Source organism: Rhinatrema bivittatum, chromosome 1 (assembly GCF_901001135.1).
Source record: "Rhinatrema bivittatum chromosome 1, aRhiBiv1.1, whole genome shotgun sequence".
In the NCBI taxonomy this organism is placed as follows: Eukaryota; Metazoa; Chordata; class Amphibia; order Gymnophiona; family Rhinatrematidae; genus Rhinatrema; species Rhinatrema bivittatum.
The window spans coordinates 817,745,105-817,763,773 of record NC_042615.1 but is presented as its reverse complement, the minus strand read 5'-3'; the positions used below and the strand labels follow the sequence as shown (position 1 = coordinate 817,763,773).

Here is an 18,669-nt window from a genome sequence, read left to right as displayed (position 1 = left end):
ATCTGCCTCGTCTCCTACGGCAGGGTCCAGTATTTTTCGACCAGGCCGATCGCTTTTGTCTAGCGGCTTGGCTTATGAGAGGCGGCAATTGAGAAAGAGGGGATATTCTGAGTCGGTCATTACTACTCTTCTACAGGCTCGGAAGCCCTCTACCTCGGTTGCTTATGTCAGGGTATGGAAAGTTTTTGACTCTTGGTGCCAGGGTTTGAAAGTATCGTCACGGCAGGCTACGGTCTCTCATATTCTGGTTTTTTTGCAAGAAGGTCTAAAGAAAGGTTTGCCCTATAATTCTCTTCGTGTGCAGGTGGCAGCCTTAGGCTGTTACCGCGGTAAACTTGACAGACTTTCCATTGCCATGCACCCGGACGTTGCACGATTTTTAAAAGGAGTTAAACATTTGCGACCTCCGGTACGCCCTATCTGTCCTTCTTGGAGTTTAAATTTGGTTCTCCGGGGTCTATGTACTTCTCCGTTTGAACCGCTACGAAGGGCTACTCTCAAAGATCTCACTCTCAAAACAGTTTTTCTCGTCGCTATTTGTTCTGCTCGCAGAATCTCTGAACTTCAGGCGTTATCCTGTAGAGAACCTTTTCTCCGTATTTCTGACTCGGGGGTTTCTCTGCGTACCGTTCCTTCCTTTTTGCCTAAGGTAGTTTCCGCCTTTCACGTCAACCAGACTGTGGACCTACCGGCCTTTGCGGTGGATGGTGCTGAGGTGTCTCGGCACCCGGAGCTTCGCAGGTTGGATGTTCGAAGGACACTCTTACGGTACCTGGACATTACCAACCCTTTTCGGTTGTCTGATCATCTTTTTGTCTTGTGGAATGGTCCAAAGAAAGGCAATAAAGCTTCCAAGGCTACTATAGCCCGCTGGTTGAAGGAGGCGATTGTTTCTACTTACATTTCTCAAGGTCGCGCCGTTCCGGACGGTCTTAAGGCTCATTCTCTGCGTTCCCAAGCGGCGTCTTGGGCTGAGAGTGGTTTTATTTCCTCTCAGGAAATTTGCCGGGCGGCTACTTGGAAGTCATTGCACACTTTTGCTAGACATTACCGATTGGACGTCCCCGCTCCGCCGGTAGACTCGTTTGGCAGTGGTGTGCTTCGTGCGGGACTGTCAGGATCCCACCCTGTTTAGGGCAGCTTGGGTACTTCCCAGCAGTCTGGACTGATCCTGGTACCTACAGGGAAAGGAAAATTATGTTCTTACCTGATAATTTTCGTTCCTGTAGTACCAAGGATCAGTCCAGACGCCCGCCCATGTCAGTGCAGAGTCCCGCGTCTGTCGTGTTTCCTTTTCAGATTCCATTGTTTTTTCCGAGCACTTGTTCTATTTTTCATATGGTTATGTTTCATGGCTTTTGCCTGGTTTCCTCGTTTTCCACATGTTCATATTTATCTTGATCTAGTCACAGAGTTTGCCATTGTTCCTAAATTCATACTGCTTTGTTATGGATTATACTGAAGGATCGCAGGGGGCGCACCAGGGTATATGAGTGGTGCCTTTTCAGTTTCTCTCTGACTCCATCTGCTGGACGGGAGGCATAACCCAGCAGTCTGGACTGATCCTTGATACTACAGGAACAAAAATTATCAGGTAAGAATATAATTTTCCTATTACTTGTATCCTGCACCCTCCAAAGTTCGGGATGGGTAACATTAAAAACATTCACTAAGTTAAATCAAACCAAGCATAATAAATACAGTAAAATATAAACATTACATTTACTAATACCATCCGAACATAATTTAAATAAGAGCTTCTCATCTTCACTGGAGCAGGAGATGAGAACTGATGTGTTCGGACAGGCTGCTGTTAGTTCACTGTAAGCGATCTTTAGAAAGTGTGACTTAAGTGTTCTTTGAAAAGTTTTGGATCCCTAATGTTGCAAAATTGATTAGGAAGTAAATTTGAAAATGTTGGAAAGGCTATTGAAAAAGCACATTCTCTGGTGGAGTCGAGCTGGGCTAGCCCCAGGCTTCCCATACCAAACTATAGTTACACCATGGGTGCACCTGGCACCGCCCAAGATACTTCTCAGGGTTACAGTGTCCCTGTCCTGTAGAGAATACAGGGATCAGAGGAGCTCAGTGAGCTCTGAAACGGGCCAATACAATAAAGTCCGAGGGAGAGCGGGCGAATGCCAACTCGGGCCACTCTCCTGTGCGCTCGATACATTAGGCCCGGCGGTAAAAACAGGCAAAAGGAGGCGCTAAGGACACTAGCGCGTCCCTAGCGCCTCCTTTTGGACCGGAGCGGCAGCTGTCAGCGGGTTTGACAGCCGACGCTCAATTTTGCCGGCGTTGGTTCTCGAGCCCGCTGACAGCCACGGGTTCGGAAACCGGACGTCGGCAAAATTGAGCGTCCGGTTTTCGAGCCGCGGGCAGACTTCACTTTTTTTTTTTTTTTTAAACTTTTGGTAACTTTCGGGACCTCCGACTTAATATCGCCATGATATTAAGTCGGAGGGTGCACAGAAAAGCAGTAAAAACTGCTTTTCTGTGCACTTTCCTTTGGGTAGGCGCTAGTTTCTGAAAGCAAAATGTGCGGTTTGGCTGCACATTTTGTTTTCTGAATCGCGCGGGAATACCTAATGGGGCCATCAACGTACATTTGCATGTTGTGGGCGCTATTAGGTTCGGGGGGTTGGACGGCATTTTCGGCCCCTTACTGAATAAGGGGTAACGCTAGTGCGTCAAACGCGCGTCCAATAGAGGGTTAACAGTGCGCTCCGTCGGAGGGCACTGTACTGTATCAGCCCGAAAGAGGGAGTAGCAGGGAGGCCTGTTTCCATGAGGAGCACTTCTGTTGCACCGTGAGGATTTCCTTGCAGCTGACACAAGCCCAAGTTCTTTTGCAAGGTATAAAAGCTCCCGTCGGCAGGGAGGTGTGGGCTGTGGAACTCATTTCACAGCTGAATTAGTTGGTGTGGATGGGTGCGCTGTTATCCCGCCATTGGACGCGCGTTTTCGACGCGCTAGCGTTACCTCTTATTCAGTAAGGGGCCAAAAACGCGCGTCCAATCCCCTGAACCTAATAGCGCCCTCAACACGCAAATGTACGTTGATGGCCCTATTAGGTATTCCCGCGCGATTCAGAAAACAAAATGTTGCAGCCAAGCTGCACATTTTGCTTTCAGAAATTAACGCCTACCCAAAGGTAGGCGCTACTTTCTTCGGGTACCGGGAAAGTGCACAGAAAAGCAGTAAAAACTGCTTTTCTGTGCACCCTCTGACTTAATATCATGGTGATTATTAAGTCGGAGGTCCAGAAGGGTAAAAAAAGAAGAAAAAAATTTGAAGTCGGCCCGCGGCTGTCGGGTCGAAAACCGGATGGCCGGTTTCCAAGCCATCAGCTCGAGAACAGACGCCGGCAAAATTGAGCATCTGCCGTCAAACCTGCTGACAGCCTCTGCTCCTTTTGCCCTTTTTTACCGCCGGGCCTCATTTAAGTACAGGATCGCGTGCACAGGAGAGTGGCCTGTGCGTTCGCCCGCTCTCCTGTGGACTTTACTGTATCGGCCTGTTAGATAGCTGTTTGGGTTTTTTTTCCGGCCATCTGATTTGTTTTCACTGTCTGCGATTCATACCTTTTTGTAATATTTTTCTCTGTCAATGCCAGTTGTGCCGATTATCACGTCTGTGTTCTCACTGCGCCTTAAAGAAGAGGAGGAGTCAGAATCCGCCAATCGCCTTGACTCTGAGCCAGGAGAAAATGCGGCTAATTCCAGCACAAGTGAGTGACGCCCGCTGAAGGGTTTGGGAAGTCTGGGACTGGAGAGCGGAGCTTGGCACTCTGATTGATGGCAGATATCACTCTATAAGCACAATACATGAGAATTTGAACTCCTGACCAAAACAGGAAGGAGAGAAGAGCAGAGGGATCCTTTCATACACAGCGGGCGGGGAGTGCTAAAATAGCTTCATTTTTCATTGTCTGCAGCACAGGATTCCTAGTTCAGCCTGCGCTGGCCTCAGTACCCACGCCCATCTCAGTCGTCACTGACTGCATCGGTCTGCACTGCACTAGATACAAAGCCCCTATATTTCATCACTGACACAATGTCGGGCTGCACTGTCCTCAATAATTAATATTGAAAAGACAGAATTCATACACCTTGAAAGAAAAACCACTGAATTAATACAGAATCCCATCAAACTTAAAAAGGATCAGATAGTGGAACTAACCGAAAAAGCCAGAAACCTAGGTGTAATAATTGACAATGAACTCAATCTTAAGCAACATATATCGGTGAAAGTTAGGGAAGGTTACGCCAAACTCATGGTGCTTAGAAGGCTAAAACCCCTATTAACCCAAGCGAACTTTCGAACTGTTCTTCAAGCACTTATATTCACGAGCACAGACTATTGTAACACACTCTTCCTTGGATTACCATATACAACACTAAGACCCCTACAAATCTTACAGAGCTCTGCAGCCAGAATACTAACTGGAAAAAGCAGAAGAGATCACATCACTCAAACACTCGCTGAATTACACTGGCTGCCAATTGAGCAAAGAGTGCAATTTAAAACACTATGCACAATCCACAAACTAATCTATGAGGAAAATACTGACTGGCTAAACACTGCACTACGACTACATGTCCCCCAGAGAAATCTCAGATCAGCCAATAAAGCTCTACTAACCATACCCTCTGTAAAGTCAGCAAAACTGACGCAAGTAAGAGAGAGAGCACTATCCCTAGCCGGTCCAATATTATGGAACACACTGCCACTCGAAATAAGACTAATGAAAGATCTAAAACTCTTTAAAAAGAGTTTAAAAACATGGCTATTCAAAAAAGCTTTTCACAATGAGAGTGGGGAGTAAGGAATACTAGCGGACAAGAGAGAGAATTCCGACACACTGTTAAAAGTCATCAAATAGCAGTTATCCCTCCTTTATTATTTTTTCTCATACCTAAAGATTAATTTAAGAGTACAGTATTCTCATATATGGATATCCTATTACTCATATATATGGAATTTCCAATCCACGATCCAGATAGCGTATACTATTTGAATTATGTAACCAAAACTTTATTGGCACCTACTAGCTAATTTATAATCCTAACCAGACTTACTTATGTGCCTATCTGTAAACCGTTGTGATGGTATACTACTAAACGACGGTATAGAAATGTTTTTAAATAAATACAGAGCCCTACATCCTATCACAGAGCAATTTAGAAACTTACAATGAACATTAAGCAAAGAATAGCTTAATAGGTATGAATAGATTAGTAGAAGCATAACATATCCTCTTAGCTTAAGAAAGCTTGAACAGTGGTCGAAGATATGGCAGCTGGCATTCAAAGCCAAGAAGTGCAGAATCATACATTTAGGGTGTGCTGATCCAAAAGAGCTGTATGTGATGGGGGGTGAAAGACTATCGTGCTCGGAGTAAGAGAGGGACCTTGGGGTGATAGTGTCTAGCGATCTGAGCACAGTGAAGCAATGCGACAAGGCCGTAGCTAAAGCCAGAAGGATGCTGGGCTCCATAGAGAGAGGAATAACCAGTAAGGAAGGAAAAAAAAAAGGTGATATTCCCTTTCTATAGGTCCTTGGTGAGTCCTCAGATTGAGTACTATGCTCAGTTCTGGAGCCTGTATCTCAAATGGAATAGAGACGAGATGGAGGCGGTCCAGAGAAGGGCGACTAAAATGGTGTGAGGTCTCCATCAAATGACTTATGAGGAGAGGCTGAAGGATCTGAAGATGTACACCCTGGAGGAGAGGAGGTGCAGGGGAGATATGATACAGACCTTCAGATACCTGAAAAGTTTTAATGATGCACAATTGTCAAACCTTTTCCATTGGAAAGAAATCAGTAGAACTGAGGTCACAAAATGAAACTCCAGGGAGGACGACTCAGAACCAAGGTCAGGAAATATTTCTTCATGGAGAGGGTGGTGGATGCCTGGAATGATCTTCCAGAGGAGGTGGGGAAGACGAAAACAGTGAAAGATTTCAAAGGAGCATGGGATAAACACTGTGGGTCTCTAAAGGCTGAAGGATGGAAATGAAGAAAAGAGTGCATGGGGGTAACTCTCTCTTGGTGCGACAGAAGCACGGAGATTACAACCCTTAACCAATAAGCCTTGATACTTTTGATGCAACATCACTTTCCGCTTTGATGGGGGGGTGGGGGAAGGAGAATTGGATTCAGATGGGAACCAACCTGGACCCTGACTTTTACGGTGCGGGGGCACTGATTTGCAGACATAAGAGAAAAAGCACAGGACTGCTTCTACGGCCAAGTCCAAAAGCAAAGCCCGTTCAAGCAACACTGACTGAATTTTCAGGAAGGCTCCTCGCCCAGTAAAAATGTTGCTAGCAGTAATTTACAGTTCCCTGTACGTACCAGGATCAGTCCAGACTGCTGGGTTATGCCTCCCCTCCAGCAGATGGAGCCAGAGAGAAGCTGAAAAGCACCCCCCAGATATACCGGTGTGCCACCTGCCATCCTTCAGTAGTTTCTCTGACTCCGGCAGATGAAGGATAGCATAACCTGCGGTCCTGTTCTGGTTAGGTTTGTGGTCTGGGAATCTCCAGTTGTAACCAATGTAATATTGTATACTGGCTAGATCAACTGGTTTCTCCCTTATTGGGGTTTCTTAAAAAAACAAACAAACGAGGAATTGTATGTTTAATGTATTTTGTGTGGTGTTCGCAGCGCAGCGTGCAGGCAGGTGAATTGGCAGGCGGAGAGGGCATTGCCCCCTGACTTACCCGGAGCTAGTGTGTCCCAGTAGCTTGGGGGAGAGCTTACCGGTGGGCCGGTCACCCTCCCCCCACTATTCCAGGACTTCGGGCCCTGAAGGGAGCTTTAATTTGATTTTTTTCTTTCTTATAAAGGCACTTAAGCCCTGTTGGGGACAGGCAGTGTGCTTGCAGTTACAGCCCCGGCCTGCCGCGATTACTGCTGAGGACTCCGGAGGGGGTGGCTGGCTCACCCGGCGCGCGAGTGCTTACAGGGTACTTGCCTGATTGGTTTTTGGCGCGCTTTTTCCTGCTGCTGCACCGGCCGGTTCCCAGATGCCGCGATCTTCGGCCTGCACGGCCTGTGGGGGGGCGGGGGTGCGACTCTCTCCCGAGAGGGTCTCTGCTCCCGGGGGCGAGGGACCCTCTCGGGGGGGCCGAGCGCTGCCCGCAGCGGATCCGCTCTCCCCTTGTCAGCGCGGCAAAAGTGAGTTCAGGGTTCCCGAGCTTCGGCCCCGCCTCCCATAGACAGGGGGGCGGCGGCCATCTTGGCCATGCGGCAGATAGGGGAATCGGCGTCGGAGGAGGAAATCTCCCCTCCTCCTTCCCCACCTGCCTTAACTCCACAGAGCACGCCCGATTTGGAGGCGCATCGACACCCCCCCCCCCCTCCCGGCCCGCGGGGGACAGTTTAAAAAGGTCGGTGGTTCCTTTTTCTCTGCGGTTTGTGCTGTTAATGCACAAAGCCTTTTTAGAGGCAGAAGCTGGTTTGGAGGTGGAAGGTCCCCCTCCACCAAAGATTCCCAAGGCGAGTTTAGATATGGGGAAGGAGGGGGCTCGCGGCCCTCGTCCGCAGGAGGGTGCCGGAGGTCCGGAAGTGCCGGACCTCGCTCCGGACTCCCCGGGGGCGCCCGGGTTGGATATCGTTGACGGGCAGGGGGCTGTGGAAGGAGATGACCCCCAGGTGCTCAGGTTGTTTGGCAAGGACGAGTTAAGCTTTTTAATCCTTCATCTCTTGGAGTTGGAAATCGCGGCCCCGCATCAGGAAGCTGACACGTCCACGGGGGATGTGGCTATGGCGGGCCTGCGGGCCCCCCCGCAAACTTTTCCATTCCATCCCAAGGTTTTTCAGATTGTGTCTAAGGAATGGGATTTTCCAGAAGCCTCTTTGCGAGTTAGCAGGGCGATGGACAAGCTGTATCCCCTGCCGGCGGAAACCTTGGATCTTCTCAAGAACCCCTCAGTGGATTCGGCGGTCACGGCCGTGGTCAAACACACCACCATCCCCGTCACGGGGGGGGGGGGGGGATTGCGTTGAAGGATCTCCAAGATCGGAAGATGGAGATCTTATTGAAGCGCATCTTTGAGGTTGCGGCATTAGGGGTCCGGGCGGCGGCTTGTAGCAGTCTCGTGCAGAGGGCCAATTTGCCCTGGGTCCAGCAATTGCTTACAACGCAGGAGCTTCCTCCGGGCGAGGTGGAGCAGGCCAACTGTGTGGAGGCTGCGGTCACCTATACAGCGGACGCTTTATATGACTTGCTGCGGATCTCGGCTCGTATTATGTCGTCTGCGGTTTCCGCCAGGCGGCTGCTGTGGCTCCATTGCTGGTCGGCGGATGCCTCCTCTAAGGCACGTTTGGGTTCTTTCCCCTTCAAGGGTAAGTTGTTGTTTGGGGACGAGCTGGATCACTCATTAAGGACCTTGGGGATAATAAAGTTTATAAGTTGCCGGAGGATAAGCCCCGTCAGGCTTGCTACTTTGGAAATTCCAGAGCTCGGTTTCGGGGTCAGCGGCGGTTCCGTATGGGGAGGGCTGGTTCCTTTTCCCAAAAACAGCAGGCGACAAGGTCCCAATTCTGGACTCCTTTCTTTCGCGGCAGGCGGCCTCAGCGTTCGGGATCCTCGCAAGGTTTTGCCCCCAACAAGACTTCGCAATGAAGGCGCGCAGACCCATTCCTCTCTTCCTTGCATCGGGGGGCGGCTGTCCCGGTTTTGGGAGGAATGGGTCAAGACAATGACAGATCAATGGGTCCTCGATGTCATCCGGCACGGTTACGAGTTGGATTTTGCTCGTCCCCTCCGGGATCTTTTTATGATATCGCCATGCAGTCCTCCGGAAAAGCAGAGGGTTAGCGCCCAAACCTTGGACCGATTGCGGACACTGGGGGCGGTATTGCCGGTTCCACCGGCCGAGTGCAAGACTGGCCGGTATTCCATATACTTCGTGGTTCCAAAGAAGGAGGGCACGTTCAGGCCGATCTTGGATTTAAAGCGCGTAAACAAGGCTCTGCGCGTTCCTAGTTTTCGCATGGAGACACTACGGTCTGTTATTGCGGCCGTCCACAAGGGAGAATTTTTGGCTTCTTTGGATCTGACCGAGGCGTATCTTCACATTGGAATCTGGGAGCGTCATCAGAGGTACCTGAGGTTTATGGTGTTAGGGAACCATTACCAGTTTTGTGCCCTGCCGTTCGGATTAGCGACTGCTCCAAGAGTGTTCACCAAGGTTCTCGTGGTCGTAGCAGCTTTCCTACGCCGTCAAGGAATACTGGTCCATCCCTATCTCGACGATTGGCTCATTCGGGCGAAGTTGGAAGCATTGTGCAAACGGGCGGTTCGACTGGTGGTACAGCAACTGCAGTCGTTAGGTTGGGTAGTCAACTTCGCGAAGAGCCGGCTAGAACCGACCCAACAGTTGGAATTCTTGGGTGCCCGATTCGATACCTTGGTGGGCAAGGTTTTTCTGCCACGTCAACGTATGATCAATCTGATGACGCAGGTGCGGAACCTGATGGACCTCCCGGTACCTATGGCCTGGGATTATTTGCAGGTCATTGGTCATATGGTATCTACTCTGGAAATGGTACCGTGGGCTTTTGCGCATATGCGGCCTTTACAAAGAGCACTTCTTTCTTGTTGGGATCTCAGGTCCGACGATTACGACCTGGAGTTGCCATTGCTGGAGCCGGCCCGTTCCAGTCTCACTTGGTGGCTAATTCTGGACCACTTTCTGCAAGGGGTGGACTTAGAGCCTCCGTCTTGGATAGTAGTGACGACTGATGCCAGCCTCTCCGGCTGGGGGGCGGTGTGTCAGTCCCGAGCGGTGCAGGGGACGTGGTCCGCTCACCAAGCCACTTGGTCCATCAATCGACTGGAGACCAGGGCGGTGCGGCTGGCTTTGCGTCTCCTCCTCCCAATGTTACGCAGGCGAGCGGTGTGAGTTCTGTCGGACAATGCGACCACGGTGGCGTATATCAATCGGCAAGGAGGCACAAGAAGTCGTCCGGTGGCGGACGAGGCGTCGGTGTTGATGGCCTGGGCGGAACGTCATTTGTCCCGCATCACGGCCACCCATATTGCAGGCGTGGACAACGTCCAGGCGGATTACCTCAGTCGGCAGCTCCTAGATCCAGGGGTGTGGGAGCTGTCGGCCGAGGCGATGTATCTCATCACCCAGCATTGGGGGGTCCCGCACCTGGACTTGATGGCGACTCGGCTAAATGCAAAGGTGGCACGGTTCTTCAGCCGAAGGCGGGAGCAGGGGTCGGAAGGCGTGGATGCTCTGGTGCTACCGTGGCCTCTTCACATCCTCCTGTATGTGTTTCCTCCGTGGCCCTGGTGGGAAAGGTGTTGAGGCGCATAGAATCCCATCTGGGACTAGTGAGTCTCGTGGCTCCTGAGTGGCCGCGGAGTCTGTGGTTCGTGGATCTTGTCAATTTGGCAGTGGACGGGCCACTACGATTAGGTCATCTTCCGAATCTCCTTCGACAGGGTCCAGTATTTTTCGATCTTGCGGATCGCTTTTGTCTGGCGGCTTGGCTTATGAGCGGAGGCAATTGAGAAAAAAAGGTTATCCGGACGCGGTCATTGCCACTCTTCTTCGGGCGCGTAGATCTTCGACTACGCTTACTTATGCTAGAGTATGGAAGATGTTTGATTCATGGTGTGATGTCTTGAAGATTTTGCCACGACAGTCTTCGGTGGGGCATATCCTTACGTTCCTGCAGGAGGGTTTGAAGAAAGGTTTGGCCTATAGTTCGCTTAGAGTTCAGGTAGCGGCTCTGGGTTGTTTGAGAGGTAAGGTTGAAGGATTCTCTCTTGCAAGTCACCTGGATGTTGCTCGTTTTTTGCGTGGAGTTAGGAACTTGCACCCTCCGGTGCAGGTGCCCTGTCCTTCCTGGAACTTGAACCTGGTACTCTGTGGCCTCTGCGCGGTACCTTTTGAGCTCCTTAAGAAGTCCTCGTTGATGGTGTTCCTAGTGGCCATTTCGTCAGCGCGTCGTGTTTCGGAACTGCAGGCTCTTTCTTGTAGGGAACCGTTCTTGCAGATTTCGGAGTCGGGAGTCTCCTTACGCACAGTACCTTCCTTCTTGCCAAAGGTGGTTTTGGCATTTCATGTTAATCAGACGGTGGAATTGCCTTCCTTTTCGGAGGAGGAGCTTAGGTCTACTCAAGGTCGGGACTTGAAGCGTTTGGATGTCCGGGTACTCCTCAGGTATTTGGAAGTGACTAATGAGTTTCGGAGATCAGATCACCTGTTCGTGTTGTGGAATGGCCCCAAGAAGGGCCTTCAGGCATCCAAGGCAGCTATTGCTCGATGGTTGAAAGCCGCAATCGCATCCACATACATTGGGTGTGGTAAGGCTGTTCCTGATGGCCTGAAGGCTCACTCTCTACGTTCTCAGGTGACTTCGTGGGCTGAAAGCCAGTTTGTTTCTTCACAGGAGATTTGCAGGGCGGCCACCTGGAAGTCCTTGCATACTTTTGCGAGGCATTATCGATTGGATGTTCGTGGTCCGTCGACTGAGTCTTTTGGGAGCAGTGTGATTCGAGCGGGACTCTCGGGGTCCCACCCCATTTAAGGCGGCTCGGGTACATCCCAGCAGTCTGGACTGATCCTGGTACGTACAGGGAAAGGAAAATTAGTTTCTTACCTGATAATTTTTGTTCCTGTAGTACCAAGGATCAGTCCAGACGCCCGCGCAAATCTGTTGTCTGAGACTCCGCTCATGTTTTTGGTGGCAGTGATCTGCTCTTACAGGTTTTACTTACAGGCGTTTACACAATTCCACTGGTAAGTTGTTTGAGTTGCATTCTAATCTACTGTGTTTTCTGTCGTTTAAGGAGGTTACCGCTTGATCTGGTCAGTGGTTTTTACAAAAAAAAAAAAAAAATCAAGAGCCCAAAGGGTTTGTTGGCGGAAGTGTTTATTTAGTTCCTTCTGCTTTGATATCGCATTTACTGAGGGATCGCAGGTGGCACACCAGTATATCTAGGGGGTGCTTTTCAGCTTTTCTCTGGCTCCATCTGCTGGAGGGGAGGCATAACCCAGCAGTCTGGACTGATCCTTGGTACTACAGGAACGAAAATTATCAGGTAATCTAATTTTCCTTTGCTTGATTTTTGATTGTAAATATTACTACCCTTATAAGTATTGGGGGTAACTGTACGGACTAAGAGAAACTTGTGGGTGACCTACACGGTGCAGTAGATATTACCATAAGAAGCTTGCTGGGCAGACTGGATGGACCATTTGGTCCTTTTCTGTCGACATTGTTATGTTATTATGTAGCTGGAACTTGATTATAATATATAAAGAGTTCTAACTAAATACCCAGATATGAATCGGGAAGTAAACCACAGTCTCACCACTTTGAAGATTCTTGAGAGAAGCTGGAGGTCTCGAACACTGTCTCTGTACCCCGATGAAGGGCAGAGGATGCCTCTAGTTCCTTGAGAAGTACCAGGCAAGTTCAGCTCTGGCTGAAGTAGCAGGGCATGAGACCCTTTTCCAAGCAATGCTCCAGGACATTGGACTTCGTGTAGGTGCTTGGTCGCAGGGCAGGGCTTGGAGTGATGACTTGGACGGCTTCTTGCTGATGTGAATGGGAGCTTCTTAGCAGAGTCCCGAGCTAAGAAGTCCAGTGTCCTGGAGCATTGCTTGGAAAAGTGTCTCATGCCCTGTTCCCAGCTGCTTTTATGAGATTGCATATGCGTATTCAGGAGCTTCATGCATCTGATAAACAGGGACAGGGACTGGCTCTTCCTCACTTCCTCTGATGGACCAACCTTCTGCCGGGTAGCAGCTGACTTGGGAGTTGTCTTGGATCTGATAAACAGGGACAGGGATTGGCTCTTCGTCACTTCCTCTGATGGACCAACCTTCTGCCGGGTAGCAGCTGACTTGGGAGTTGTCTTGGATCTGATAAGAGCTCCTCTCGGGATTGGAAGCTGGGTTGCCAGGTATTTCTGAGCCTTGCTGATGCTTAAGGTCCGTCTCCTTTCAATACATACAGCAGGCCAGCATTTTCTTTTCCCTTCTCTAATTGCTGAGAGAAGAATTTGTTCCTTGACAGAGGCTTAAACAAACAATGGCTTTGCACAGGAGATGAGTCTGTCCCGTATTGCAGCTTTATCAGAAGTTCAGCATCTCTGTATTTCTGAAATGCAGGCCAAGATCAAAATGTGAAGTAAAAATTCATTTTGCGGTATGGACAGTGGTGAAACTTATGGTTTTTATTCCTACATAATCATCATAACAGTTGCATTGCTAACAGTCTTAAGGCACATACAAATAAGACATTGGGCACTGATAGAAATGCACATTAAAATCACCAAGCAAATAACAATCTTAATGATAGAGGCAACCTTTCCTGTACATACTCAGATCGTTCCAGACCAGTGGGTTGTGTATCCCTACCAGCAGATGGAGTCAGAGAACAAACTTTGAGGCACTGCTACATAACTAACAGGTCGATACAGCAAGGCCGCGTTAGAAAGAGTGCGGCAGTGCCGGGCGCACCCTCGTTCCCCGCACGCCCAGTCCTGCTCACATACCGCTCGATACTCTATTTAAATTGCTTGCAAATGCAAGCCGCGTCTGCGAAGCGTTAGGCCCGCGCAACCCATTTTACTGTATAGGCGCTTAATACAGCGCCTATACAGTATCCTGGGTGCGCTGGTACCTGTCATTTCAAATGTCATTGCAACTGACATTTGAAATGACAGGCACCAGGAAGTGGATGGTTCCCCCCCTCCCGAAGCAAGGCGCAGGCGAAAATTAAAACAAAAGTGTAAAAAAAGTAAACTTACTGGCGGGAGCCGGCGGGCGCGTGTTCAAGGCGGGAGCAAGTTCATCGAGGCGGTAGCCGGCGGGCTGTCATCAAGGCGGGAGCGGGCGGGTGGGCGTGCGTTCATTCAGGCGCGGCGGGAGCCGGCGGGCGCGTGTTCATCCAGGTGGAGGGAGCCAGCGGCGAAAGCGGCCTCCAGCAAACCCCACCGGCAGTGAATGAATGCGCGCCTGTGTACGCCCGTGCAGTTTCGGCGCTCAAGGCGTGATGTCACGACGTTTGGCGTCACGACACGTGACGTCGGCGTTCTCTAATGCCCTGCCTTGAGCGCCGAAATTGCACGGGCGTACACAGGCGTGCATTCACTCACTGCCGGCGGGGTTGCTGGAGGTCGCTTTCGCCGCCGGCTCCCTCCGCCTGGATGAACGCACGCCCGCCTGCCAGCGCAGCCCGGATGAATGCGCGCCCGCCCGCCGGCTCCCGCCGCCGCCTGGATGAATGCGCGCCCGCTGCCGCCTGGATGAACGCGCGCCCGCCGGCTCCCGCCTCGATGCCCGCCCGCGTGGAGATGGGGGATTCGGAAAGTGACATCCAAGGTATTTATACCCATTTTTAGGTTTTCTTTTGTGAGAAAGTTTGCCATCTACCCTTATCCCTTGCCTCTAACGCAGGGGTAGGGGTAGGCGGTAAGTTAGCAGGTTAAACGCGGGGCAAAACGGCAGGGTAAAATAGCGAGTCAGGGCGCGCATTACTGTATGGGAGGGAATAGCTAATTCCATCGTTTACATCTAATATACATGCCGCGTGCGGAAGGGGTCACCCGGGGATTTAAAGAGGCGGTAAGAATCGGTTAAAGGGGATAGTGAATCGCAGGAAGGGCTAACCCGGCCGGAAAGTGAGTAGAAAGCAGGTTAAGAGCAGGGTAACCGCGGCCGCACTTTACAGTATTGAGCTGTTAGAGTGCCGCCTGCAGCTCTCAGTATCTGTCTGACTCCAGCAGATGGTAGAGATGCAAACTGCAGTCTAGGGTTTAGTTTAAAAAAAAAAAAAAGTGTAGTTAGATTAGAGTAGGAGAGCTGGCGTTTGCTCCCTGAGGTGTTAGGCACCGTTGCGGGCCATCCCTCCAGTGGAGCCGGGCATCCGGGGGGTTAGATCCCCCTGTTTTTCACCCACACCCTGCTGGATGGCCTGACAGCTAGAGGCTTCTGGTTCCCTCGGCCTCCGAACCTGTTCCCAGGTTCTTCTGGTCCTGCTTCTCCAAGGTTGGGTAAAGTTTTTACTTCAAAAAAGAAAAATCCAGGAGAACCTAAAATTCCTCAGGTAGGCCTCCAGAGTTAGTCAAAACCTGTCCAGGGCAGTGGGTACTACGGCCCGAGGAGGAGTACTGGACAGAGCCTGGTGTGTGGGGGTCAGCAGCCTAGGGCTCCTGGCAGGTGCAACAACAGACGCGAATGCTCACCGGAGGGAGGGGGCTCTCTCAGTCCTCTCGGGGCGAGTGCAGTTTCTCGCGTCCCGAGGTGTGGGAGACACGTTCGGGGCAGGCAGCTGCGAGTCCCCCGGAGCCTTGGTCTTCCGGCGGTGGTAGAGTGCGGCTCTTAGGCGGGTGCCGTTTCATCGGAGTTCTCCCGCATCTCCCAGCAGTTCGCCACATGCGCCGAAGTCCGATACGGCTGCCTGCTGCGCATGTGGCGCGGCACGGGGCAGGTACAGGTCAGAGCTCAGGAGGCAGTAAGCCTGCCCAATGAGGCCAGGGACCCCCACTCCCCCACTCCCCCTCCCACAGAAGCTTCTACGAGGAGTGGGAGAAAGTTACCTCAGACGGGTGGGTCTTGGATGTAGTCAGGCTCAGTTACGCTCTAGATTTCTTGTATCCAATACAAGACACCTTTGCAGAGTCTTGTGTAATTTCTCGCGGCAGGCGAGAGGCCGTGTGGGCTACACTTCAGAGGTTACTCAGTCTCAACGGCATTTGTCCGGTCCCTCCTGCGGAACAGGGCCAGGGTCGGTACTCTACTTCGTGGTTCCCAAGAAGAAAGGGTCCTTTCGTCTTATCCTTGACTTGCAGAAGGTGGACGGGTGCCTACGAGTTCCCAAGTTTCGCATGGAAACACTCCGTATGATGCTTGCGGAGGTGTGCAAAGGGGAGTTCCTGACATCCTTGGATCTGACGGAGGCGTATCTGCACATTCCAATTTGGCAGGACCATCAAAGATTCCTAAAGTTCAAGGTGCTGGATCGGCTTTTCAATTTCGGGCTCTTCCCTTTCTGCTGGGCAAGTTTTCTTGCACGTTCACCATGGTGATGGTAGTAGTGGCAGCAGCTCTGCGCAAAGAAGGGGATCTTGGTGCATTCGTATTTGGATGATTGGCTCATCCAGGCGAAGTCTCAGGAGGACTGCGAGAGATCTCTCCAGAGAGTGATGAGCAAGCTATGGTCTCTTGGTTGGGTCATCAATCGTTCCTGTAGTACCACGGATCAGTCCAGAGTCCCGCCCATGCCGGTTGTTAGTCCACTCAGCTGGTTGTTAGTCATTTTTCTGCAAGTTTATCGAATGCCCCCCTTTTCAGGGTAAGAGAATGGGCATGATTTCGTTCATTGAGTTACAGGTTTTCATTCCCTCTGCTCTTCTGGGGGAGAGGTTGTGTGGAAGTTATGTTTAATCTTTCTGCTTGGGTACAGTGTAATACTGACAGATTCTAGGTGGCACCTCAAGGGTATAGAACGGAATCCGTTAAAACTTCTCTGTCTCCATCTGCTGGAGGGGAGGCAAAACCCAGGAGTCTGGACTGATCCGTGGTACTACAGGAACGAAAATTAGCAGGTAAGAACCAATTTTCCTTTTCTATGCTGTGCGCATTCCAGCCGCTCCCCATTCCTTCACGTTCCCTGCATGAGCAGTAAGCAGAACAGCTAGTTTCTTCTGCCCCCAAAATTAGTAGCAATGTAGGCAGTCACCTAGTTTTCCTAATGGAAGAAGTACCCTGCTGAGTAGGGGTGAATGAGGTCTTATGGCCCAATAGAGGCTGGTGATTGAGCTGGAAGCCCAGTTGGAGCAAGAGGAAGCTTCTGGGGTAAAAAAAATGTCGTATTAAGTTACAATGTTGCAATCTAGACATGGGGTGGAGGATATTCTTGATGGGGTTCCATCAGATTCTCTTTGGGGAATATATGCTTAGTTTAGAGATCATAGTTGTGTACTATTGAGCATTACTTGAGTTGCGTTCACTTTAATGCCAGGTAATTAAGAGTGCCCCCTCCTGATCTGAATACCAGCTCATGACGCCTTTGGTTTGTCAAATCCATTGTTATGTTGCTGTAGCTCCCAGACTGTGTGTGTCCTCTCTGGAGAAGTGGGTTCAAAGCCCTTTCTAGATACCTTGGAGCCAGTTCCCAATGCACGTTCTAAAAATATCCATTTATTGGTTTATTAATAGGTAGCAACAACCTGAATCTTCCCAGTTTATCACAGATTAAACAAGAGAGGGATTGCGTGGATGGCTGGTACTGGAAGGAAGGAGAATGCAGTGAACTCAGCTGTGGTAAGTCTTGTAAGAGACGATTCAACATGTTTTGTATGACAAGAGGAAAGCAGAGCTGGCATGCAGCTTGGAGAAGGGATATGGTCTAGGGCAGGGGTCTGCAACCTTTCAAAAGAGAAGAGTCTTTTCTTTGTGGGTTTTTTTTTCCTTTGTCCAAAATATTTCAAGAACCACAATCCTGTCATAAATCAAGAAACTTGCATGAATCGCCTTCTCCCCCAACCTTTTCCATGCCTCCATCAGTCACTCTCTCTCTCCCCCAACCCATCAACTCCTGTAAGTACTTCCTAATCTCAGCAAAACAAATTTTCCTTAAGTCTAAGACCCTTAGCTTTTGAATGACCTGTCACCAGCTATATTCTAATACTGAACCACACCACTCGTGAATGCTGGATCCCAGATGGTTGTCCATTATGACGCCAGAAATTGGTAAGCGCCGGATCCAGTATCACCCCCTTTCTGTGTGGGCTCCGGTACTAGTTGACAAAACAATTCTCCCTGCAGAAAATCCAGGATCTTCCTCCTGGAAGACACTGCAGCCAGGATGTCCCAGTCAACATTTGGCAGATTGAAATGTAATAGCAACTCCCCTTTCATTACAATTTTGAGAATATCATTCATTCCCTGTACGTACCAGGATCAGTCCAGACTGCTGGGTTGTGTCTCCCTTCCAGCAGATGGAGTCAGAGAAAAAAGCTGAAAGGCACCACCTCTTACCCTGGTGTGCCACCTGCGATCCTTCAGTATTTCTCTGTCTCCAGCAGATGAGGGTAACAGAACCTGTGGTCCTGATCCATTAAAAAAACCCAAAGCAAAGCAAGCCAGCAATAGTAAGACCTAGAGGAGTTTGCTTTCTACCAGTGGCTAAATTAAAAAAAAACAAAAACCCATCAAAGAACAAAAGCAGTTAGTTTTCTTTCTGGAGGAGACAGTGTCAGTCCTCCCGAAGCTGCTGCCTTGGTTGAGGCACGGCTGGGGTTAGATACCCCGTTAGCCGTTTTCCCGGAGCCGTTTTTCTGCCGGTGAGTAGGGGGATTAACCGGTGGGCCGGTCCCTCCCCCTTGTATGCTGTGTGTCAGCGTTTTTGAAAAAAAACCCCCAAAAAACTTGTTTTGCTACCGTGCGCACAGGTTTCCCAGGGCTCCGGAAGGGCGATTTTCGCCGCTTTTTTCAGCCTCATGCTCACTCCCTCCCCGCAGGCATGCCGCGGGGTTCGCCGAGTTCAGCATGCGGGGAGCCGGTGGTGCAGCTCTTTCGCGATGGCCTTTGGTACACGGTGACTCCCGGGAGGGGAGGGACCGTTGAGGAGCAGCAACGGGTCGTTTTCGGCGCGCTCCCCGGACACAGGGAGGAATTTGCG

The 18,669-nt window shown here is 50.5% G+C and overlaps 1 protein-coding gene across 4 annotated transcripts in view; it reads left to right on the top strand.

The window, feature by feature from the left end:
- Positions 1–18,669, top strand: part of LOC115078780 (oocyte zinc finger protein XlCOF6-like) — a 51,904-nt gene that overhangs the window by 20,610 nt on the left and 12,625 nt on the right. For all 4 annotated transcript variants that reach the window (XM_029581824.1, XM_029581817.1, XM_029581808.1 and 1 more), the window contains 2 exons: positions 3,620–3,733; positions 17,205–17,309. In XM_029581824.1, coding sequence (XP_029437684.1) covers positions 3,620–3,733; positions 17,205–17,309 — 219 coding nt within the window. The remainder of the gene's footprint in view (positions 1–3,619; positions 3,734–17,204; positions 17,310–18,669) is intronic.